General features: G+C 36.0%; 2 protein-coding genes across 2 annotated transcripts in view; one reads left to right on the forward strand and one right to left on the reverse strand.

Annotated features, from left to right (window-relative positions):
• The window catches only part of CCDC146 (coiled-coil domain containing 146), a 66,053-nt gene that overhangs the window by 7,376 nt on the left and 32,406 nt on the right, over positions 1-26,271 (forward strand). Inside the window, 2 exon segments of the mRNA XM_086462424.1 lie at positions 20,766-20,848; positions 25,552-25,761. Of these exon segments, the coding sequence (XP_086318550.1) occupies positions 20,766-20,848; positions 25,552-25,761 (293 nt within the window).
• FGL2 (fibrinogen like 2) lies at positions 1,781-7,674 on the reverse strand. Its single transcript, XM_009955765.2, has 2 exons — positions 6,927-7,674; positions 1,781-4,181 (listed from the first exon to the last, which is right to left on the reverse strand). The coding sequence occupies exons 1-2, from the start codon at positions 7,672-7,674 to the stop codon at positions 3,475-3,477; spliced, it is 1,455 nt and encodes a 484-aa protein (XP_009954067.2). The 3' UTR covers positions 1,781-3,474.

Consider the following 26,271-nt stretch of genomic DNA (forward strand, 5'->3'; position numbering starts at 1 on the left):
ATATATACCATATTATTTTTCTCTTATCTCCTGCACAAAAGAACACAGAATACATTTATAAAAATATATTTCAAATATCTTTCTTGGTAGGCCAGCATTCAGTTCTCATCTTTTTTCTCTATGAAACTTAAAGTGGCATCTCTCCTGTTTTGATAGAAACTAAGTAAATTTGGCACCTTTTTTTTGTGTTTGGTTTCGGTTTAAGTTATAAATACAGTGTTCTAGGTATGGGTTGAGAACCAGCTTAATTTCCTTTGAAAATAATCACATAAATGCCAGTTTATTTTCCACTAAATTGTCAAACTACCTGTCTTTTGCAACTCACTCTCTGAGTTTGACTGCAGTGTTTCGCAAAAAAACACCATTAAGAAAACAGATATTTGCATAAATAAGGGAGAAAACAAATTTTTAAATGACTGCTTTCAGACCTTTTAATTTCTCCTCTGTTTTTTCTGATTTTTTTTTGTTGTTGTTTAAGCAATGCATAGAAAGCCAAGACATCACAGTTTGCTTGGCTGATCACATTGAACAGATGAGTTTGTGCCTTTATTTTTTGGAAACAGCTCATAGGAATTTTGCTAGCAAACCTGCTTTTAGTAACCTTCTTCACTAAAATTCCCAATTTAAATATTAGCAAGATCAAAACCATAAGTGTTTTTGTATGATAATCAGTGTTACATAGATGTTTTCTGTAAATCGAAAGACATGCTTTGAATTATTAAGCCTTAAGCAAAGACCAAATGCTTTTGTTTACATAGAAAATTACATGCTTTAATTTGAGGTGTCATTTCTGTTCACATGCTTTGATGAAACTGGCATGTGATCTGAAAGGTTGTGTGTAATACAAAAAACAGATGAGTTTGCTTCTCCTCTTTCATGTTGAAGATACAGGTTGTGTAAACTCTTGATGGGGCAACTACTTTTTTCTCTTCCAAAATACAAATAGCTTCAAAAAGATGTCTGAGATGTCAGCCTTTGGTATTATCCGTCAGCTGAAGTGTCATAAAACAGATCTCTTAAGAACTATCATTACTAGCAGTTACTCTTCTGTCACATCATGTAATCGTCTTTGCTGGTCATCTAAAGCTGTCTGTGTTTTCTTATTGCTACAATTTTTACAGAAAATTAATAAAACAATGAGAATGTTTTTGATAGTCCACATAAACATCTATTAATTTTATTACACCAAGGAAAAACAGAAATAACGCTCGCAACAGTAGATGGAGTCACACTTTGTAAAACTAGTACATATTGATGGAGATTCAGCTACAACAGTTCCAGGCAGGTAATATTCAGATTTGTGTAACAATATTAAGCTTCCTTTTCTCTTTTTTTTTCTTTTTTTTTTAAGACATCAGCTTTTGTAGATTGTATTAGTCACATTTGCTTATTCTCTTAAAATTTCTGTTTTATGAAGTTTCCTTTAAACAGGATAAAAAAGGACAGTTTCTCTTCTAACAGCTTAACAGGAAAAAGACATTTTCAAGTAGAAGCTTGTAGATACTAAGTCGTACTTAGCTAGTTACCATATAATGAATAGGAGCAAATTGTGCATTTCATGCAAAATGATCAAATATAATCATATGCGATTAGATATTTGCTCTTCTAACCAATACTTCATAAGTTGCCTTTTTTTTTGTTTGTTTAGACAATACTTTTTTATCCCAAAATAAATATTCTATAGCTCCAAAACATTCTCAAGCAAAGATTATACATCTTGCAATTAAAATTTCTATTACTCTCTAAAACTGAAATAAAATAAACCAAATTACACTTCACACTGAAATATCCTTCAAAGTATTTACTTCCTTAAAATATATATTAATATTTTACAATTTAGCATTTGCCACTGTTTTTTTGTAGTAACTTGCATAACTGGGGTTTTTTTGCATTAATTTGCGTAACTTGTTTTGCATTAACATTTGTATAAGTTGTAATGACACTAGTTTTCGTTATCCTTTTAGAAAACAGTAAAAGTCATATTTGTAAAGTATTAGGTCAGGTGATTACTTCTAATTTTTTTGGTATGTCTTTTTTTAACCAAAAACGCTATGCCAGCAAAGTTTACCTGCATGTCAAGATTGGCATAAGCAATATAGCAAAATAGCCTCTTGCTAAGATAAATTGCATCTCCACTTAGAATGTTAGTAGTCACTGTAATTACAGAGACATGTCCTTTCTAGGGTGGGCAATAGAATGTCTAGTCAAATTTGTGCTTGCTATCTACAACATGAGCTTTAACAGTAGTATCTCTACTTTGCACTTCCTGAAGTATTTGAGAATTCGATTGTTTAATTTGTTAAATTTTAGAAGAAAAAAAGTCTTTCACATGTTCTTTTTTTCTGATTGCCAGTGGGTTGTTCATGTTTCTGTGGCTACAAAAGGGGTACTCAGAAAATGGGGAGAACACAATCTTTTCATATCTCTCAAAATATTTATAATCTTTCTCGTAATTTTAAGGTCTAATGGTACCTAGAGTGAGAAGTGCTTAAATGAGAACTTGAGTCTTCGCAAGATTCGTCTTGTAACATTTTGGCTTACCTAAAAAATTCAGGAGAAAGCAAAATGGCACTGGAAATTGTATGTATTTAGAGGCATTAATGCAAAGACATGGATTCTTCTTAGTGTGTCTTTGTCCTACCTGTCTACCTGCCTATATAAATGTGCAATAAGCTACATATCATCTCCTTTCTCCCACAAACAACAAATAGGACCTTGGTCTTGAACGAAGGAACCAAAATGTGCAAGAAATGTTGTCTTTCATCACATACTCCCTACATTATTTCCACTTGCTTTTATTCAGTTCCTTCACCAACTTCTCTGAATATTCTTCGATGAAGGAGATAAGGTTTGAGGAATTATCTTAATTTTCTAAGTTTTCTTAATTTTCTTCAAGGCTTTTTTTTGTGTCTTTGGGCAAACCACGTGGCCCTCTGTTTCCCAGTCCTTTAAAAATAATAATAATTTGCCTTTAAAAACAATGGTATTGCCATGGTATACATTTGAAGTTGTGAGGGATAAATGATACAAAAAGTTGGGCTGTTTCAGAAAGACTAATTTTCATTCTAAGTGTTGACAAATTTATGTTACCAGTTATACCTCTGAGTTATTTTCAGGTTAAAATGTAGGTGTTCATTCAGACACAATTTGTGGAAGATCATTTAAAAGTTTTAAATCATAAAATCTGGTATATCACAGTCAATAAAAGCACCAAAACCAATGTTTAGAATATTTACATAATGATACCAAGACTCAACCTGTGCTAAGTTTTAGCGATAACTATTCAGAAACATTCATGCCGTTTGTAATACATTATATGGGTCAAACCAGCTGTAAAAATTTATGTGGAAGTATGTTGTTTTGTCTAGAACTATTTTATGCCAAACATAACTGAATACTTGAATTCTAAGTATAATACTGAGTAAGTATTTTGAGTGCAATCCAATGCAAGCTAGTTAAGAGGAAGGCGTAGAATTACCGCGCAAAACTTTTGGGTCTGATCATGATTTTTACTGATTTAAAGGCTTGCCTGTATCCACTGGGAATATCATCAGAAATGCCATGCCATGTACCCCAGAAGATGCCATTGCGAACACCTTTGTATTTCTTGTGGTAGTACTTGCCATTGAGGTTGGCAGACAAGCATGCGTCAAACCACCAGCCAGAGCTGTAGTATGCGCCACAGTTTCCTGAAGGATACCTATCATTGTCCTTGTCCGGAGTTGTAAAGAACTTCTGATCGTGGTTGTAATGCCTGCTGTAGCGAAGGGCATCTCCTGCTGTGCCGCTATAGCCGTGAACGCTTAGACGGTACTTTAGGTATTCGTTGGCCACATAGAAGTGCTCATATTTCGCATACTCTCTGATACCATTGAAATCTTCAAGTTCAATTCTCAGTTGCATTTCCTGGCTCTTTGTCAGGAGGTGAATTTTGTCGTTCCCCAGCCAAAACTCCCTGCTGAGGTTTCCAAAGCCATTTTTGTAGTCGTTCCAGGTTCTGTTAAAGTTAGTGCTACCATCCTGACGCCGTTGCAGCACTGTCCAGCCGCCTCCGTGTGTTTGCATGTCACAGTAAACTTCAAAGCTAGCATTTCTGGGGTCAGGGCTAATCCTGTAGATTCCGTTACTCCTTCTGCCTGCTGTGTAATGATCAGCACAGTCTCTCTGCATTATTTGTATAACTGGTGGAAGAACAGATAGTGTTAGAATAAACATAATTTCAATTTAAAAATAAACAAAATTTTTACCCAGAGTGATGTGGCGTACAGAGCTTGGATTGGAGAGCCTTCTACATAGGAAATAGTGTTACAGCAATTTCAGCTCTAGGGAGAAAGAGATTTTTTTCCATCAGGTTTACTCTATAATAGATGTCACCTAGAATCGCTGCATCAGATAGCTGTCAAAAAGAACCCATATAAATGACTTTTTGTATCAAAACTGCCTAAATCTGGGTTCATTTTGATTATCTGCTTTCCCTCTTCTGCTTTTCTCTTCTCTTTGTCCTTTCATTACCTCCTATAAATTCAGCCTGATTTCTTCAGTGTGTATTTCTAATGCTTCATGGTTACACACTTGCTGTTTTTTTGTATTTAAATGTACACCATCACACCCTGTCTAAAATTTAAATCTTCATCTGGCAGTGTGTCAGAGAAAAAGCTTTGTCCATATGGTAATGACTTTAATCTGGCCATTGTTCAGCTGACATCATTTGATACAGAACATAACATCATTAGGAATGTTTCATGTGTTAATGTTGACTGTACTTTAGGAAGCAGGAAAAAAGTAATAAAATTGTCTCATCTATTGTAGTAATACTGTGATTCCTAGAAAGATGAAGCTAGACAAGTGAGAGTGCTTTCTGTGTATGTGGTATTGCTGGCTTTAAAGTCAGGAAAAGTTTTAGCATCTGCCATTTACACAGCTTTTTCCTACTGATGGGTGATATATCTTATTCAGAAGAAAAATACCCCCAGGTTTTTCCTGCAAGTGAAAAACCATTTTTTGATCCACAGTGTCATCCAGCAATGACATTGTGTTCAACAGCATGGCATTATAATTCCATGTTCTTAAGTGGTACAGAGAGCTCTCAGAAGTCCTGAGTTAAGAGTCAAAACTATAATGTTCATCCCTATTGCAGATTTGAATCTATGGGCGTGTTGATTTGCAGGCTTGAATTGCTTATTTTTCCTAGAAAATGTAAACAATTAAACTACTTCTTTAAAGGGAGGAGTGTTCTCAGGCTGCAGCGGGGAGTGACTCAGGACTCCTTGTTTGCCAGTACAGAAAACTGGGCACCTATGAAAGCACAAACTACAGGAATCAAAGGCTTAAAAGCCGAATCTAAATCCACAATGAATTCTCATTTATTTCACTGAACTTTGTGTAAGATCTTTGGTGGACTAATTTGCAGAGCAGATGTTGACAGAGAATATACGTTTCAGATAAAATGCTTTTATAATCCAGTTCAACTCTTACTTCAATAAAGTTTTGCTATTACTGTCAGTGGATGCAGGAATAGCTTCTGCATAGGAAAAAATTGTAGCTGTTATCCTTGCTAGTTTTCATAATGTGTATATTGCTTCTAGAAACACTTTTAGCATCAGTTACTATAAAATATAAGGAATAACTACATGTTCATATGCTATGAACAGTACCCAACAGTAAGTGTGAGAAGTATCTAAAATTAATTTAGTCTGTTATGAAGTACTATACTTGAATTTGATTCATTGCCCATTATCAATATACCAAACATAACTCTTTCTTTTTGTGAATGTTTTACATCTGATTTAAAGTGATTTATACTGATATAGTAAAAGCACTACCTTTATTATTATTCATTTGCTCTTTCACACTTTCAAGAATTTCAGTTGTACATACACCGTACCATCTACACATCCTTCAGCTTTCAATATGGGTAGACAGAAGAACAGTTTTATTTTAAACTTGAATGCTAAGCAACAGAGGCTTAAAACTGTAACGCATCCTGATCTTTGTCTGCTTTATCTCTAGAGAGCCCTATGTTCATATGTATGGTATCTAAGTGGTAGAGTACACTGACAATCCAGTCAATATTTCTTGTTTTCAAAGATTCTTATATGTGGTAGAAAAACTTTATGACTTTAAAAAAAACCCTCAATTTTCCCTTAGTAAGAGTCAACATTAGAAATAAACTATTAGTTCTAGTTCTTGATTTTAATTAGGTCAATTAAAAAGTAAAAGAATAAAGTGTCAGTGATAACACCTGTTTTCTATTTTATATTGCTTATATATTAAATTCGTGCTGAGGGTTTTAAAATGTACTGTTAAAATGATGGTACATATGTTACCCACTTGAGAAGTACTGTTAATATGCTTTTTTAGCTGAGCCTTTCAGATATTTGCTTTAATGATAGAAAAACTAGTTTATTATCCATCTGTTAAAAAATAAACATTTTGCTAGATTCACTTGATGTTTAATAATGTCTTGCAGACCTTTTCAGAATAGTTGCAGTTTCACATTTGAAAAAAAAAACAGGCAGTTTTCTAAGGCACACCTAGAGAAAATTTACCCCTTCTTATCCAAGGAGAAAATGTGTCATTCACTGATGTTTAATATCCTTAATGAAGGGTAGGACAGTATAAAATAAAGTTAAATTTTCACATTTACTAACTGAATTGTAAAAAAAAAAAAAAAAAGGCCCTTGAAAATGCATGTTTTGAATACAATAATAAAGTCCGGTTCTAGGAGGAACTGAACACCTGCAGCTCTCAGTAACCCTCTAGTGGCAGCTGAAATATCTTAGAAGAGTATAAATAAACATTAAAAGAACAAACACGTAACTTGTGAGGTTAAAACCACAGCTATTCAGTTAAAATAGATTTAAAATTGTATTTTGTAAAATTCACAGAAAGCTTATACAGGCAGTAAGAATTAACAGGTTACATACCAGGTTTTGGCTGCATCGCTGGACATTTAGAAGAGCATTTGTCATCAAGGCTGTTCACTACAAACGTTAAATTAGCAACTTTGCTGTCAACATAATGTTCTACATTGTTCATATTTATAAGGCTCATCTTCTCTAAACGACCCTGCAGTGTCTGAATCTGGCTCTTTGCATTTTTTAAGCTGGTTGCCATTCTGTTAACTTTGCTTTGCAGTTCCTTTACTCTGTTATCTTGGATTTTGCTGTTTTCTGCTGGAGTTTCTGCATCAGGTAGCAGGAATTCATTACTACTGTCTCTGTCTTGGTTGTCATCTGCCTGCAGCTTGCAATCTTGGCAGCATTTCTTCAGCTTGTTTACTGCTTCTTTAAGGGTCTGTACTTCTTTGAGAGTTCTCTCAAGCAGTCTGAATTCTTTGGGTAACTGGATGGTCATCGGAGGCAGATTTATCTGATATGGACAATCCTCTCCTTCATCACATTTCCGATTAGTTTTGAGTTTTATAGGACAAGTCTCAGTAACTTTTCCTCCTTTAGCATCCTCTTCATCTTCTAAAACAACTGCAAAGACATTTGTTAAAGCAAGGAGAGCTGTCTTCAGCAAGACTAAGTAAATGAGGAGCTTCATCTTCACAGAGAAACTAGCAGTATGAGGAAGTATGTGAAAGTGGAACAACTTTATAAGGGCAGCTTGAAGCCTGTGAGCTATCAGACTGCCTACGCTGTTCTCAGAAATGGGTGGGAGTGCTTGCATCATGAGTGCTTAATAGCAGAGCAAAGTAGGTAGTGCTTGCAGGAGTAGCACATTTTGGTGAGCATTCCTGACTCAGAACTACTGTATGTAAGCAAAATGATGAAATGCATGTGTGCTAGTCAGTTGTGCAGTTTAATTTAATTCCTTGTTGTACACGGATTTTCTTTTGAGGGAAAAAAACAACTTAGCTCTGTGTTATAACAGTCTTCTAAAGTCTGTTTCTTAACATTTGAATGTTCTAAAACTGCTTTTCAAAACCAGACTGTAGTTTTACCACACCACAGCAGGTGGAAAAAGTGAAAAACAGCCCCTTTCCCAGTTTGAGGTTTATCACAGCAATAGTTTCACTGACGCTCAGTCCCCTTCTTCCTAAAACTTTTGTTTAACTGAACAGATGTATTAATGAAAGTTATTTCAATCCCAAAGCATGTTGAAACAGACATACAGTTTTTGTTCCAGACATTTTCTAGGACAGAGTCACAAACTAAGGAGGATAAGCAGCACTTTCTTATTCCTGTTTTGCCTAGCACTACTTAGAGTTGTTATCTGTAATGCTCATGATTTGTATGGCACATCACAGTTAAAATTTGCTTTTAACTGATTCTGAGTACTTCTTATTGAACCTTTCTAAGTCAAGGGGAGGGAACTCAAGACATACACCCCCGCTTTGGTGCGTGGGATCCTAGCTGTTGGATTGTTTGTTTGATTGTCCAGAAACCCCAAAGCAGCTTGTGGTGTTTTGAATAATGTCCCAAATTCTAAATCTAAAGCAAGGTAGAGAGCTAGGGAAAGAGCTCCCATGGGCCCATCAGTTTGACGTATTCTTTTCTATATTCCTGATTTTCAGTTCCTGCTTTTCTTTTTATTGTGCCTTGTATCAGCTTCAGGAGTTAATTGTGTACTTTTTGTGTCTAATCACAGCAGATGGAATACTTCAGCTCTAGGTGACAATTGTGGTGTACTTCCTCTTTTGCATTCTACAGCCACCTTTGCCATTCTCACATGGTGCCTACGCAGTTTTAATGACCTATGTCATTTTTCTTGTGCCTCAAAGCAAGGCTACTTGGACATGTCTTTGTGTATTCATAGCTCAGTCAAGAGGCAATGAGTAAAGGATTTTTACACCAGTTTTTGTTTAGTTAGTCCAACCTGAATAATTTATTTCCCTAAACCCTATTTGAAATTACTCATAATACAGATTAAACATTAAACAGACATTAGTCACACACATACTGCCTAAGTTCATGATCTCTGGAATGTTACTAGCTTTTATAGAGACCACAGGCTTATATTGATAGTAGAGGAGGGAGGGAGGCTTGGTAAAAAAACCCTACTTGTCTAACCTGCTACAACAATTCCTTCAGATTTCTGCATAGCACAATGGTCTGGGCACTTTCTTGGGAAATGGGTTTTGAATCTACATTTCCCATATTCCAAATTAACATCTCAGAACCTGCCATGGTGCTTTTAGTTATGTGGCAAAACTGTGTACCTCTCCCTTTCAGATCATGATAGTTCCCCAGCAATGAGATGATAGACACCCCCCACCCCCCAACAGATATTGACATCACTTTGGTTTTGTTTAAAATGCATCAAAACTGAAATGTTTGTAACAGGTGGAATGTATGATTTCAATTTGTGAGTAAGATTTACAAATTTTTCATTTAATCCTGTTAAGGATCCTAAATTTTTTTTAGAATCAGTCATTCTAAAATCAGGTATTTACAGAGCCTGTATGGCTGCTGCTGTCAAATTGAGGAAAGCTATACCAGCCTCTTTTGAGGGGCTTTAGAAATATAATAGAATTCCTAAATCATTGTGATTTGGGAAGCCACGTTCCCCCCACATGCTTGTTTGTTCAGTTTACAACAAACTCTGCTATCTGCTGTGGGACTTTGGACTGGACAAACTGTTCTGAATCTGTAAAATTAATAATAATTATCCGTGGTAGACCACATCTTATGACTTGCCTTGAAATGTTTAAACACATATCAAATGTTGTTATAATTTATGACTGTTGTGCAGCATTGAAAGCCTAAAATGTTAGAACATAGTAACTTCAAGAAGGGCAGAAATTTATAGTAATGCTGAATGTCAAAGAAAAGAAAGTTCAGATAGTAACGTGAGGTATCTGAGCTTTTCAAACACGTTTGTCCTGAGACATTCATTCCCTGGTCTTTTATATACCTTCGTTTTGGGATATTTACTTCCTCCTTTGGATGAGATTTCTGTAATCTTGAGATGCTCTGCTATCCTCCTGATTTTGTTATTAGTCTGACGTTCTGCTGCTAGGCTATCAGCAGTCTCTCTGGATCCTGAAAGACCCATTTCTCCATCAGATAGCTGTACGCTTCTACTACCTGGAGAAGTCTTGTAATTGAGGACTGGTGTTTCTTCCTGTTCTGTCAAGGAATGGCCATTCCCACCAACTTGTCAGATCTCTCTTCTTCCTTCAGGAACTCAAAGTAGTATGCCACAGCCTTTTTTGTGCTTCATGCCTCTTATCCTCATTGGGATAAACGAAGCAAACTTTCAAAACTGAGTTTTTCACAAGTCTTTGCCCTTAGAAAGTACACTGAGCAATCTTAAACTGTTAAGATGCTGAGGCAGCTTAACTAGTGGCAGAAATATTGGACCAGCTCAAAATTGAGAACTACAGTTTCTTTATAAACAAAGTTTCTTCCCAGATGGGGCTTTTCTAGATCCCTAGAGTTTTCTGAAAATACTTAAAACTTTATGAAGTAGTTAAGCAATCGCAAAACCCCAAAGCCAATCTTTTTCAGCTGTGAAAGATTCTAACTGAGTAACAGCTGATGACCACAAATGAGAATTTTCCACCAAGATCTTTTGTTTGGTTAAAGATAATTTTCTTTTAGCTTTTTGTCTCTTTTAGTCTTCTTTTTAGGAATCTGTATTTCCTCCTGGACTGAAGAGATATCTTAATCTTACAGATGTGTCTTCCTAAAGATAAAGAAAATAACTGAGAGCCCATGATATTCTTAAATTCTACTGAAGATTTTAATTCTGTTCCCAGAACTACACAGTGGTTGCAAGGTTAAAGAAGAAATATATCTTGGTTTAACAGACTTGTCTGAGGACTGTTTATTCAAAGTTTATCAAAAGCAGCATGAACTATTTCCCATGATTTTTTAGAGCAAGTTTTTTTTTTTTTTTTTTTTTTTTTTTCTGGCAGATAGTGGAACGTAGGTCAAGTAGAAAACAACAAAGTTAAGACTGTAGGCAGATGTTAATTTAAATAGTGGCTATGGCAATTTGAAACATGACAGCTTGCCATCTGATTGATTTCTGGCTTTGTGCTTGGAGTTAAATCTTCTGCAGAAGAGTTGCTGCAAAACATTCAAGTATGTGTAAGAAATTTGACTGACTGGTATGAGCAAACCGGAAGCACATCTGGGCTCATTCATACAAACCATTTTGGTGGAAGAGGTGGGATGTATTAAGATTCAACTACTGCAGTAATATTTTTGATGGTTTTTGTAGACTTTAGTGATTCTGTAATACTTTTTCGCTGAGAAAGAGGATGAAAAGCAATTTGATTAATTTTCATTTTTTTCCCCAATGTGGAATATATACCAAAAGCCCATACAAGAAACAAATTCTGATTTAGGATTCTTTTTGATTAATTCAGTTGTTTTCTTTTTTAATTCTGTAGCCACTCTTCATGCAAGCAGTCTTTATCTTGTCCATTGGATCATGGGACTACCTGTTCAACTTCCTCGTGTGTCTATGAGAACACAGCAGAGCACGAAAAGGAAGGCAGTCCTATTCCATTTGATTCTAATTGTTAATATTCTTATTGAGCTACAGATTACATAGAACTAGTGGCCGCATGGATTCCCTGTCTGTTAAATTAGTCTTTTTGCTTTATTTATAAATTCTGGCAACAGGAAGAAGGGCAACACTGACATAGAGCATGTAAGTAGTAGCTAACATATTTATATAAGCCATTGTAATATGTATTACAAAATTCATGTGGTCAAAGAAATCACTCCTTTTGTTGAGACAAGGACCATATTTGTAAAGAATGAGATCCATGAAGCTAAGTTCCTATTTATTCTGTTTCTCCCATGACATCCAAAGATCTAGAATTTACTGCCGAGTATTTCCTTTATCTATAGCCACAGGAGATGCTATAGTTGGCCAAGTATATTGAGAAAATAAACCAGAAAGCACTTTCAGAATGATGACATACCAAATAAAAAAGCCTCTCCCTGCTATGTCTTTTTGGGAAAATTCCTTTTTGATTCCTGGAAACCTGCTCCAATAAAACCAGCCAGTATAAGACTGTACTGGATACTCAGTGTCCTCCTTTGAGACTCATAGACAAACAGGTGGCAGCAGGAAAGGTACCTCCTTTCCTCAAATGCCTATCTTAAGGATCTCTTACCCTCTCTTTTACTGAGCCACGTGAGACGCAGTAGGCCCCAAGATGCAGTATTTTCTCACCCACAGTATCATATTGATGGTGGCTGATTTTGATATTTTCTGAGTACGGACTGCTTTTTCCCATGAACTGGGGAACAAAACTGCTGTTATGAACTATGCCTTGGGAAAGAATTCCTGATATTATATTTCCTAGTTGTTATTTGTTAGTTTTAGAAGACTTTTCAGCAGTTTGTTTATCATTAAAGTATGCCTGGCTGATCTATCTGTAATTGAAAAAGTAAAATTGTAGAAATTCTGTGTAAGGCAATACAGTGCTACATCTACCATAAGTAGGTATATTACTGTTTTTCATGTATGCCTATACTTTACCCCCACTCTCAGTTTTGTTTTGTTTATGCAGCATCATCTGCATACAGCATTTTTTATGTGAAATACTTTGTAGTAGTCTATGAGCCTTTCAATGGTATATCGATATAAGATGGTATGTCAGTATAATTTGCACATCACAAACCTCAGGAGAGAAATTCTTGCCTGCATTTGTGCAACTGATAGCCTCACAGGTATTGTTGTTTATCACCTAAATTAAATACTGAGAAAACTCAATGACAGAGGTTAATATTAAGTTTGAAAGGCTAATAAATAGTCTTTTCCTGGGGACTTCCCATACTTCTAAAAATCTACTGCCTGTCAGTATGTATGTAGTTACAGATGAGAGGGATCCCACCTTATTTTTAAACTGTAATGACAGCATTTAATTTAAAAATCATACTTCATTTTTCTTTACTTTCTACCATCATAACCTTTTTCTGGAATTATGGCTTAAACAAGGCATATCATTCCCTAAATATCTGCAGTACAGCTATTCCTGTCTGTACTTTAAAAGTTTCCCAATCTACAAAATGGAATGCAGAATTGTGTTGACATACTGATAATTACAATTTATGGTGTAAATAAATATTTACAGTTTTAAATTAGCGATTTTTATCTTTTTGTCTTAAAATAGAAATATGTGCTGAAGCCTGAAATATTGCTGAGTAGAGAAATTCTAGGTAGTTTTAGTAGCGTCAGTCTTCTGTAACTCTGTACGAATATTTGAGGCATATTGAAAAATGAGTGATGTAGATGACTGAATAAAAAGTGTAATGATGATATTTAATGGGCATATATAAATTGTGATGCAACACTTTACACTAAAAACAGAGTTTAGGTCGTCTAAACATCTGGTGCTTAGTCTGAGCTAGTCTAATCTGAGTCTAGTCATTTTTGGCTCCCTCTGTTGTCAAAGACAATTAGGAGCCTCACTGGATTTTTTTTTTTTTTTCTTATACACGCTGTAAAGCAGTCTGAAATAATTTAATGAGTTAAATTCTATAATTGAAAAGAATCAGAATCTCAAGTACATTGGCTTAATTATTATCCTCTATTCTGGCATCTCTTTTTGCCTTCCTTATGCTTCCTAAAGTCTAAAGGCAATACATTTCAGTCTTTAACTGCGTGGTTTGGAAAAAATTGTAAGGGAGACAAAGTATGCAAGTCAAAGTTTATACTCAGTATACTTCAGGACAAGTCAGTATCTTCTTTTGGGTAAGAAGTAGAGAGAGTTGTTGGTACATCAGCAGAATACAGAGACTATCTAGTAACTGGTGCAATATTTATTCAGCCACTGCATCCTTATTCAGTCACTGCACTTTCAAAATGCGACAGGACAGGGTCCTGAGGTAACCTGGCCTAACTTTGAAGCTTTCCCTGTTTTGAGCAGAAGGTTGGCCTAAGTGGCATTCAGAGGTTCCTTCCAGCCTTCATTTTTCTGACTCTACTGTTATCTTGTATTACATAGAGTTTATTTTTTGCATTAAATTATATGTTGTAATAAAAATTATATAAACAAAGCATTCTAGAAAAGGAAGTGCATACTTCAAGCCTTGCAGCAAAAGTGGTGAAGATGGTAAAAACTGTCCTATATAAAGTTCAGGGAATCAGATGGAATTGTCACAGAAGTACATATGACCATCAAATTATCTGGCATCGGGGCTCATAGTTTTTAGAGCAGTTTTCTTGCTTTTTTTTTTAAAGATAAACCTGTTGGCACAGAGGTTACAAGTAAGACCTCTATAGACTTTTGATTGTTTTTCCTTCATTTGGTTATAAACTTGCTCTGAGCAACGGGCTGAACTTGAGGAGAAAAAGTCTGTTCCCTTAGTGCATTATCATGGATCCAAGGGCCCCCCCTGCAATGTAGAAATAACCCCTGAAAAGTCAACGGGGGACGGTGTTGCCTTCTCCCCAGACTAAGAAACACCTGAGCTGTGTGGTAAGTGTTCAAACAGACTTTGACAGAGGATACAGAGCTTTCTGTTCAAAGAGAAGCACTTATTCCTTTTCTTCCCTGAATGTTTAAACATTTAAATATTATCCAAAAGAGGTAAGAAAAGCTCTTCAAATAAACAACATAGAGAGAAAATTCCAAACCTCTCATAGCAGACTGGCCAGAAGAGCCATTTGCTAAGTGGCTAGTACTATACTGAAATCCTGAGTGTATACAAACTGTGAAAGATATTAATCCCTTGGTATTTTTCTGTTGTCTCCTATTATGAGGCAAAAGAGTTGTCTGATGAGACCTTTCAGATGTTTGAAATAAACAAAGTGAATATAAAATGTTGGATAGTCTATGTGTTAAAATAACTTTAAATGTAGTCATGCTGTCTTGTTAAATACAAAACCTACAACTTAGAATGAAGAGGTGGAAAGTGTTATTATTCCATTCGAGCTTAGAACACACTTTAGTTATTTTGCAGTATCTTCAAACGTAATTAGAAACATGTGTTGGCTCCGTCATTTCTCTGACATGCAGAGATTTTAGCATCTGTCGAAATTAAGTCTCTCCTAGGAAGCCTTCAACTGTTTCACTTTCGTAATGATTATGAGTAATTGATGTCAATTAGTAATTTCTTGGTGGTGGCTATATTTACCTTCTGTGCTTCTCTTGCTGCTTTTTTATCAAAAGATAATGTTGGAGATAGTCCAACATTCAGATGGTGTCATCTTTTTAAGTTTCAGATTCATCTTCGTTTTATTAATTTCTGGAGAGTCCCAAAAGAAGCGCAAGAAGCCTTGAAATTCAAAACAGGGAATGTCAAAGTTATTAGAGTTCTTATTTACATCACATTTGAGTTACAGAAAACTTGTTTTGAAATTCCAGATGAGTTCCTTGGTGTATTGCTTTGAGCTGACTGTCAGAAAGGATTGAATATAATCTGTTGAAATGGAGAATGTGAAAGCCTACTGCACTTAAGGCAGGAGTGACGAGGTGTTGATGTAGTTAGGGCCAGATTTCACTAGTTTTGCTCACATGGAAGAGTACCTCATTTATTAGGTGGGTCCTCTCCCTTCTGTGGTTTTAATTCCCATTCATATTCTGACCCCTTCTCTTTCTTACCAACATCTCATCTATATCCACCTTCCAGCCTTGGAGAAACTACTGTGGTTCTACATCCAGGGGCTAGTGGACCTGAAGTCAAGCTGGAAGGATAACCAAGAGCTCCCTCAGATTGTGTGTAACCTCAGATGGTGCTCACCTTTTCTTGGAATTTTCCTCAAGAGATTTTCAAGAGAGCTCTGATGGGGAGCTGTTGGTAGCAAGTGAATATAAACTTATTACTGGTATGGGTATAGAGAAAAATTATGTGGGCGTACAGAACAGCTATTTGAGCATAAATATTTTCTGTTTTTCTCATGGATTCCTGTATTTGAAAGGTTCCTCCAAGAGCCAGAAAATCCACCTTTTCCTGCTAGAGAAATATGAAGGATATGCCCTTTCCTTTCCCCTTTTCTGCAAAATCTTCCTCCACAGTCTTTATCATAAGGCAGGATTATCCAGTACTTCATTACATGGGATTTTCACTGAATGAAGGAAAAAATTTGTTTTGAAACTTGGATTTGGGTTTGTCATTTGGGTTTTTTAATTGTTTTGTTTTTCTGGTAGAAAACCCAAGCTTCAAATAGTGAGGCAACATGAAAAAACATAACAGAAAATTACACTCATGTTCATCAGTCAAAGATGAGTGTAAAGTAAAAGAAAGGGTAACTTAATTGAATAAAATAATCATAACAGAAAATTTAAACTAAAAGGAAAAGATACAAGTAGATCCAGCAATAAGATACATATTTCCATACTCTTAATGTAATTACATTTATGGGAGTATAAGGAAAGGAAAGCAGAAAGCTGCCAGGCAACTATTTGTTAACAGCCAAATCTTCATCCAACTTTCCAATAATTCTCTCTTTAGATAAGGAAAATTTATTTTATTTTATCCGGATGACCGATCAATTTTGAGTGTGTTTATAAATGTATGGGGTCCAAGGTCATTGTATAACAAGAAAGAAATGCTTGAAAAAAGCAAAATACAGTTGAGTACAACTGATGTGGAAAGGGACTGAAAGGCTCAACAGTTTAAGAATATTTACCCGATCATGTTCCAAACTCCAGAGTTGAGATCACCAGTATAACAAAATGTTGTCAGTTCTTCCCAGGGCATTATGGTTAACACAGAACTGAAAAAAGACATTCTCTGTTGCCATTCACAAACTGTTTTTTCACCTCACTACTCCACCTTTTCATTCGTTCTTTTCCTTTTCAGTGTAGCAACATAATTAGTTGAACTAAGGAGAACTACCATTTTACTTATCCCAGCAATGTGAGAGCTTCCAAGCAATAAAATGAACTATGAGGGCATCTTGGGGGGAAGGGGTAGGTGTGAAATATAACTTCTTTTTTCAGACTTGGGATATTAGTCTTGTAAACAGCTCCTTTTTTTCGTAGAAACATGGCTAATACAGATCCAACAGACCAGAAGAAATTAATCATAAACCTTCATTTAGAAATGTTAAGTTTGTGGGGAGGTGCATATATATATATATAAATACTGTTGGCTTTCTTATCATTACTTGTTTTATTTGTGTGTTCTTGACTTTTTTTGAACTAACTTGCAAGCTTACTTCCCTAAGGTTGAAATCTGGAAGGTCTCATACTCATTACAGTCACTGCTGTCAAAATATTAATTATGTTTTTTGAATTAACCCAGAGTTTATTCAAACATATATTGTTTAAACTCAAGCATTTTTACAAATAATAAAAATGTTAGGAGTATTTTCTATTTTTTACATTGAATTTCCATGTTGCTATTATTAGGAATTAATCGAATTAATCAGCGTAATCTTGTGTCACATGTGCAAGATAGACCATTTTGAGATTTATGGGGTTTTTTGAGTAACCTTTGCAAGACCCTTGGCACTAGATTTCACAGGAATCTGGGGATTTTAATACTGACCTTTATATGAGACTTTAATGCTCTCTGGCAAGCATTTATCTTCTGAAAGTCCGAGGTGTTAGGTACCTTGTACAAGACATCTCCTTCCACACAACCTTCTGTCATGGATATTTGTAATCTGCCTGCAAAATCAAATTTATTCTGGATAAATTGAAAAACATGAGAGAAGTGAGTATTCACTTAATCCATTTCAAGTAGTTTGTTTTTTTTTTTTTAACTTGTGCTGCATTTTAAAATGCGGTTGTGATAACTACTGTACATGCCTTTTATAATGGATATTATGAACATAGTATAAATTTTATTTAGCAACTGGTGGATATAATAGGCACAAACATTTTTACAAAATCAAGATAATCCAGTTGTTGCCCTTAGATTAAAGATTTCCAAATGACATTTTGATTGCTAAAGGGCAACTTAGTAGCTAATATTGTTCTTCACCATAAGATATTTGTTCATGTAAACAAAAATCTGTGAAAGATATGTGAGGAGGTGATCTGGAATGGAACGTCAGAGGCAGAAGTGTATCTCCATGGACAGGGGATAGGCAAGGTCTGTGATTACAACCCAAGAAGGCCAAATGTTCTTGTTTCTGTGCAATGAAATAAAGTGTACAATATTCTAAGTTGAAACTGCACAGGAAAAGTTGTTATAATAGTTACTGTAATTTGCCATAGAGCTGGAGGATGTCCATGGCACACAAGAGGCAGTTTGCTTCAGGACTGTGAGCAGCCTTTTCAGAAGATGGAAGGACAATCAATTTCTTGGGTCTAGTTCCATTCTAGATATTAGTAGAAAACAAAGTCATCCCAGTTGGAAAACTGTTTACTTCTCAGCCCACCTGATGGCAAGAAAGACCGACTCTATCCTTTACACTGTCCACTGAGTAGTGGCTCTAAAAGAAGGTGACCTCTACCTATTTTCAGTATGTTTTGCAAAAGGCTGTTACTGATTTTCTGCTGACTGTGGACAACCATAGTTCCAGGTCCAAGTGGATACTTACTGTCATTCCAGTCCTATCTCTTAAGTTTTATTATCAACAGGTGATGTATTCAGGGACAGGAAACTTACTGTCTTATCAGCATGATAGAAATGTGTAAGGAAAACAGTTGCTAGCCCTGTTCTAGGCATTCAGTGAATTTCTGGGAGCATCCATTGATTCAGCTAACATAGCTTCTGAGGTTCACTTCATTTACACATCACCCACTATCACGTAGGTGGGAAAGGCAGCCTTGAAGGCAGTATCTATCTGTATATTGGGCATCATCCCTCTTCTGGTTTTATCACCACAAATAATACAATTTTTCTACGGTAGGCTCATGCTTTTCCTCCCTTCTTCCACAACTGACTATTTCTTCCTCTAACGTTGTTGTCCCTTTCCCTTCTGCCTTCCTAAGAATCTTGGAGAAAACACTGTGCTGGGCTTCAATAATAAATCTAGGGTCAGGGTAGCCCAACGCTGGCTCTCTGATGGCTCTCCAAATAAAGTTGGGTAATGGGAACTATCTGGCGATGATACTTTTCACAGAAGTCTCACTCCCTTTGACATGCTGGTATGCTATCCATACAGTCTGTTATGTGGTCCTCAGAGCTATGTCTCTTCACATTGTATAGGACCAGCCTTATTGGAATAAAGATCTTAGCTCTGAACTGAATGAAGAAATTAAGTGTAGAAGGTGTAAAAAGCTTATGGATATAAAGGAGAAGACATAGCCTCAAGGACAAGTTTATCTCTGCAAAAACATTGTCAAACATGGCATAGGTCTGCAGTGAGAAGCTAAGCAGTAAGAAAAACTGGTACTCGCAGGTATAGGTCAGAGGAGCATGGAGAAAGCGCATTAGTGAGGTATCACCCAAATAGGACAACTCTACCTAAATATGAAGCTAAGAAATAAATAGGCTGAGATAAGGAAATGTTTTGTTTCTCACAGAAGGGCTAGTTAGTATTGTGAACTTAAGTGAACAGTATCTTTGGATCATAGAGGATGCCAAAATAAATATTTGAGAGCTGCTTATCTTTAATCTTATGGAAACAAATGAAAGACAGACCTCCTTTCCTTTTCTCAGGGCCTCAGGCAGCAAAGATTGTCTGCTACCATGAAATATTTTGCAGTAGATCTTAAAAAAATACATAAATCAAACAGCTATCAACAAAATGTATACTTCCTTTGGCATATTAACTTGGGTTCTGCTTCTTGACCATAGGACTGGTTCTGGATGCCTTGGATATTCAAGAAAGGGACATCTACAGAATAGCCCACATGCAAATCTCTTAAATGGCCCTTAGTTCAGCTTAGTAAAATGCCTTTCCCTGGAGGCCTTGTCAAACATAAGTGTTGAAGTATGGCTTCTGGAATTTTCCTGGTGCTATAGTAACTTCCTTTCTTTTTTTCAGGAGATCTGCACAACCACATTTCTTGACAGGTTCCCACAGAAGTTGCAGATTTGACTTGCTGCCCCAAAAGGCTAGCTATGGAATTTTACAGGGCCAGATCACCTTACATTTTTTTAATCTAGATTTAACATAGTTCTCCTTACCTGTAACCAAAGGAAGGGGGAGACAAGGTTTTCTAGAGAAATATCCCAGGAGATAACTATTGTATTGCTGCTTTGATATTTCCCAGTGGCAAAATTTGGCTCCTACTCTTATTTCCTATTTATATTAAGAAGGACTGGCTCATTGGCCTAAATTACTGCCCTCAAGACATCTGAGGAATCACTTAAGAGATGGGTATGCTGCATCACATACATACAGGTTTTGCAGTACTAAATATGTGGAGTGGATTGATCTTGGTGTTTGCTGAAGGCATAGAATATATCAAGGTGGAAGGGACCCATAAGGATCATCAAGTCCAACTCCCTGCTCCTTGCAGGACTACCTAAAACTAAACCATGTGACTAAGAGTATCAATGTGTTCTGTGACCTGGGGATGATCTGGCTTGAGCCCAGCTCCTTGGTTTTGACAACCATTTTGCCTCTGGAGACACTAAGCATCAGTTTCACCTGTGCAGGCCAGCTGGTATATACCGAAACTGAACCAGTTAAGCAATGTGGAAAACGAGTGACTTGGAGCTTGAGTTCTAAGTCAAGACAGAATTGTCATGAAATGTAATACAGATGGACAATCAGAGAAGAAATGGTGGCTGTAGCACTGTAGTTTTGACAGACACATTCTTTATATTCTTATATTTATGCTTTGAGTTATTATGTAAATAAACATTTTTTCATCTGGATATTTGATGTGGTATGTTACCAAAGACTGCACAAACTAAAAGGCTGCCAATTATAGTTACAAAAAGTTGCAACAGAATGAAAATACTGCTTAGGAGGTTTCATAACTGTCTGTTTCCCTTCCATAGCTATTTTCTGCTGGAAAAATCACAGGCACCAGAGTAGCTGAGCTGAAGGGAAAGTACACCCTGCTGCATAAGACTGTGATAAGGTATAATACTCCTGTTTTAGACTTTGTTTAAGTAGTCAAAGCATTACATATTTAAAGTAATTTGCTGCTCTTGCTGAGGCCTAATGATCATTTAAGGCTTTCTTACAGTTGATTGTTCATAAACAGGAAGCAAGAACACAAGGTTGAAAAACAATGTTATTTAATAGGAACTTTCAATGTAATTTGGGACATTTAAATACTTGTTCGAACGTGTTTGTTTTTAATGCAGACATAATAATAATGGCAATGAAGGGAAGCACAAACTGCAACAGACAAGTTTAAAAGAAATATGTATTTGAAGGTCATGTACCCAGAATTATAACATATGAAGAGACTCTGACCTGCTGAGCTAAAGTCATAGAGAGCAACTGAAGAAGTTAAAGGCTTGATTCTAAGAAGGAAAATGAGACTCTGTCACATCTAAATAGGTGTGAATTTTACCCTCTGAGGATATCGACAGTCCTATTAGATAGCACTGCTAATAAATTTAAAGATTAGAACCTTAAGCTTCAAAGTATAAATGAAACTCAGAAATCAGGTGTAGTAGTTGTGAGTCTGCCCTGCTCTGGTACTTGCTGGAGGAGAGAGAAGAGAAGATATCGTGTTCAGAGCCCGATTCCAGGCTTGAGCAGGGCATGTGTGAGTGGAAGGATAGAGGGAAGGACAAAGTGGGATGCAATACTACAGTTGTACTAGGTGAACAGTGAGTCACAGAACAGAGAAGTCCTATGGCAAATATTGCAATAGTACATTAGCATTTGTGGCTAATAATTTTGGTGTTACTTATGGTATACCCACAATTATCAGTAAAATCAGCATCACGCTATTCCAGTTATATTTCTGTACTATGTACTATAATATCCACCATACTAATAACTTTTTAGCCCAATTTCCCTGACAGTCCACATGAAAACCTTTATGGCAACTCTGCTTATAAGAAAACTATGGCTGTTCTGTCACTGAAGCTAAGGCCTAGTTTAAGGACTGTAAAACTAATTCAAGTCATAAGTGCTTACTTGGGTTATGTTGGGATTTTGTGTGCCTCCTGGCAATCTGAATAGTGACGAGTTCTAAGTAATGTAAAGTAATTTGAAAAGAAGTTCCCAAAATCCTGAAAGTGCAGTTTTTCTTGAGGTTAGCTGAGTCTTCTAGTTTCATCTTGATAAAATGGGGTATTAGGGTATGGCCCTGGCTCTGTGAAACATCATCTGACTTTATTCAGATTACTGAGTAGCAAATATTTTTACAAAGCAAAATTAAAAACAGCACTCTTAAACCAGTTCAACTCCCTAGAAAATGGAAGAAGCATTTTCTTAATGCTCAGAACTCAACACATTATGTGGGTTTTGGATTAGTTGATTCAGACAGTTTCTACCACACCAGTGTTCACTGAGCTGAAGTAGAAAACCAGTAGCTGCTGAACTCGATTGACTTTTAGCCAGTGTTAGTTTGAAACCAGTCTTTGGTTGGAAAAATTACAAGCATATTACTACATATTTTATTTTATATATTTATATAGCATTCTTTTATATAGAACATTCTTTTATGTAAAGACAGTTCCTTTGTATGTATAATAAGTGGAATATGGCCTAAAGCAAAACCAGGACTCAGCTGTCTTTTGTCACACGTAAAACTACCGCAAACACCATGCACCAAAAGCGTGAACGTGTCAGATGGTAGATTACATCTCTCATTCTTTCCGTAGTTCTGGTAGGAGTATGAAATTGCCATACTTCTGTAAGAATGTTGGTTGGAGAGAATCATGTCACATTCTTTAGTTACACGTAGTCACGTGTCAAAGCAAAACACCAACACGTGAATGAGTACTAATTCACACGGATAAATTTCCCTTACTGCTAAAAGAAAGCAAGGGAAACCAATTACAAAAATCTATCATAATCTCCAGTATATTATAAGGACTCTTCAGACATCAAAAGTAGGATGCAGTTATCCAGATGTTAACATCAGTAGACATGCACATCTGAACTAGGTATTTAGAGTCCCTTATGAGTCAATAGAAAGAAGTAGGGACCACACACTTCCTCCTTATATGGACATCTGTGTCTGTTTTCTCCATTGGCTACAAAGAGAGTCCTGATGACGGGTTCAGTATGTGTTATACTCTTTTCCTGCAATGAACCATTCATGGAATCAATACCGCTTTTTAATTATTTTTTACTTATTACAGTTGAATTTAATCTTTTTTCCTGATTATTCCGCATCTGTCCCAGTGCTGTTACAATGCTGTGTGGAAGCAAGTGACACTGGATGAGGTCTTCAAGCTGTGTGTGTTCGTCTTCCCTTTAGTCGCATGCAAAAACCTCAAGGAGAAAGTCTTAATGCATCTTAAGCAGCATAGATCCCTGTGACAGCTATGCCAAATGGTTGCAATAAACAATACAAATTTGTCTAATATGATGAATGCAACTAGTTGGTATGCAGATAATTTCCAAGGCTGTTGCTAGAGTACACAGAGTTGTAAGTGTATAGTGTGGTCCTTTGTTTAGTGGTAAATAGTCCTTTATTTCTTGGTTTCAGTTTTGCACAATTTGGCATTCTGAAAAGCTGAAAGATGTCACCTGGCAGATCACATCTTCGATGCATTTCTTCAAAATGTTATGTGCTTTTGAATTTGTTTGCTGCACAGCTGAAATTCTGGGAACAGGCTGTCACCCCGTTCTGGTGCCATCTCATCCATCCACTTTGCAGTGAGGCTGCACCTAAAACTGATGTACCTCAGCTCATATTTGGCACCTGAAAACCCATTTAGTCACACAATCCCAACTGTAAATTTTTATTATCTCAATTTAGGAACCTAACATGAATATGCTGATACACCAACCTGTAAGAAAGTCGGGTAATAATGATAGTTCATTGACAGTTCAGGAATCTTGTTCTTAAGCCTCTGTTAAATTAATAACTCAAAAGTTGCCACATCAGACTTGGCAAGCCTGCTTTTGCACTCCTATGTTTCTAGATGTGTACACTGTGTAGACATCCAGCTATTTCTTCATTGTCTTCAATTAAGTTTAAATCTTCACATGAAAAAATACTGTTGGCAACTGTAGTAAGTGAGATCCGGTCTAGATTCAACGCTCAATTCTTGTTTCTTTTTTTTTTTTTTTATTATCTTGAAATAATCAGTATTAAGAATTCTGTTTTTATGGAAGAACTTATGTGTTTATGTAATTTTAGGTAATATTTATGTTTTATGTAAGAATTATGTTTGAAATGAATGTGTATTACTGCAACCAATTATATTTTATCCTAAAACAGCATTAATTCTGTTGGACATAAAAAAGCTCTAAATATTGCATAGGATCTTGTGTCAATCAGACAATTTATTTTTCCCTTAAAAAGTTACTATGTAAATACATCACACATGAAACTTTTTGTTCGTGATAAAAGGCACACTCTTGTTTCCTGTTGAAGTCTGTGGTTTTCTTATTTTCTGGTTTAAAAAAGGAAGTGGTTATCTAAGTAGAAACAAAACTTTTTCTGCCGTATTATTTCAGCTATGTTTGTGCAGTACAGTCAGTTGTATATTTTATATTTTTGTAGTTACCATCTCAACTCTATTCTTCAGTGTGATACGCAATTTTGGTTTTGTTGCTGAGCCATAAATGTCATCTTTGAGCTAAAATCTATGTGTAGAGTTCCTCAATATAGGAGACTCTGAATTCCTTTGCTTTAAAAAATATTAAATTGCATTATATTTTTAATTAATAAAAGGCAAGTGATAGAGTTCTTTATTCTTCCACATCATGTGTGACTAATTTTAGTATACCATTACACAAAAGTTACAATGTAGTATAAGGTACACACAATGATTTCTATAGCGTAAGTAATAGGTTTATATGTTGTGCATTGTATATGAATTTTCATACTGTAGTTCCCTTTAAGACTTTTCCGTAATAATCAATGTATTTTACTGACAGCCTTTAAGATCTGTTATTCAGCTATCACCACATAGGTTTCGAAGCGTATCATGAATACCAGTCTGCTGCCGTTGACAGAATGTTACAGTTTGTTGTTTCTGTGAAGCTAGCCTTCGGTGATACAAGTCAGGTCAGGTAACGGATCGTGTCTACAAGCCTTATAACAAACTTCCACAGAAGCCCACAAGTGCCTTTGCAGCTTGTGTATCATTAAATGAGTTACTTCAGATACTGGTAACACCACAGCAATAGTGATTCAGCACTGGGTATGTGTCCCGGAGTTTACTAAGGACTTAAAGGTGTCACATGGCCCAGACTATGCCTTGTCCTGGTGAATACGTCCCTGTTATGGGTCCCCACGCTGATTCAGATACAGCCTATAGACTTCTTAGGATAAAACAGATTCCCTGTCTCTTCACTGGTTGTAGGAGGTAATAGACATATAAATTAGACTAACTAATCTGGTTAAAATTAGGTGAGATGAATCCCACTCCAACTCTAAGTACGTAGAAAAAGACCCTCACATCAGATTCCACTGCTCTCATGGCATCATAGGATAATCCAGGTTCAGACAGACCTCAGGAGGTCTCTGGTCAAACCTCCTGTTCAAGGCAGGGTCAACTAGGAGGTCAGTCCAGATTATTCAGGACTTAATCCCATCTCATCTTGAAAACCTTGAATTAAATATTATAGGTAGGTAAAGAAGTGTAAATACAAAGCTTATACTTCGCATTGCTTAGTTCTAAATTTTTCTGTTTCATGTAGTTTACAGGAATCTGAGATCCAGCTGTTGCAGGAAGCCAAACGTCTTAGTGTAGAACTGGAACAGCAACAATATGAACTGGAAAAAGCAGAACAGTTCCCTGAAGAATCCTCCAGTGAAGTTTCCCGAATAAGGCAACAACTTCTTAGTTGCCAAAATGAATACAATGCTATTAAAGAAAGAGAGTATGAAATCCAGTTCAAGATGGAATGGTAGGTGATAGTGGTCAAACGCTTACAATTTTATCATAGCTTTTCTAGAAAGATAATAACATAGAATACAATTGTTAAAAAAATTGCCACAAACTTTCCCTAGTAACAGCAACATTTCAGTGATGAATAAAATTACCCTGGTGTGAGATTTGTAGATAATTTTAATTTTAGAACATGCTACGGTGTCCTTTGAAATGCTGTTTTAAATTTACTACATTGCATGGTTAATGTTTAGATAGGCAAAATTAACAGGAACAGTTCTAGTCGAGGACACCTTTAATACAAATGATTGAAGTGTCTCCGAGCCCTGCTGAGTGGGATTTTATGGAAACAACATCGTAAGTAGACCTAATGCTATTTTTAACATCAGAAGCACAGTGTATTCATTTTTCTATTCAAGTATTTAAAGGAGGAGAAATACTGTATATACTCTTGTCGGAAAAAATGAGAAATTTGCTGTGAAAGAAGTGACTACTTGACATTTCTATAAAAGGAAAAAAGTACAGGGTA

The sequence above is a fragment of the Leptosomus discolor genome, chromosome 1 (assembly GCF_034619465.1).
Source record: "Leptosomus discolor isolate bLepDis1 chromosome 1, bLepDis1.hap2, whole genome shotgun sequence".
Classification (NCBI taxonomy): Eukaryota; Metazoa; Chordata; class Aves; order Leptosomiformes; family Leptosomidae; genus Leptosomus; species Leptosomus discolor.

Bases quoted from the DNA above. Each gene is read 5' to 3' on its own strand.
- FGL2 (XM_009955765.2), bottom strand. From the start codon at position 7,674: ATGCAAGCACTCCCACCCATTTCTGAGAACAGCGTAGGCAGTCTGATA. The intron at 4,182-6,926 runs GTATGTAACCTG...TTCTTCCACCAG, and splicing joins AGCGATGCAGCCAAAACCTG to TTATACAAATAATGCAGAGA.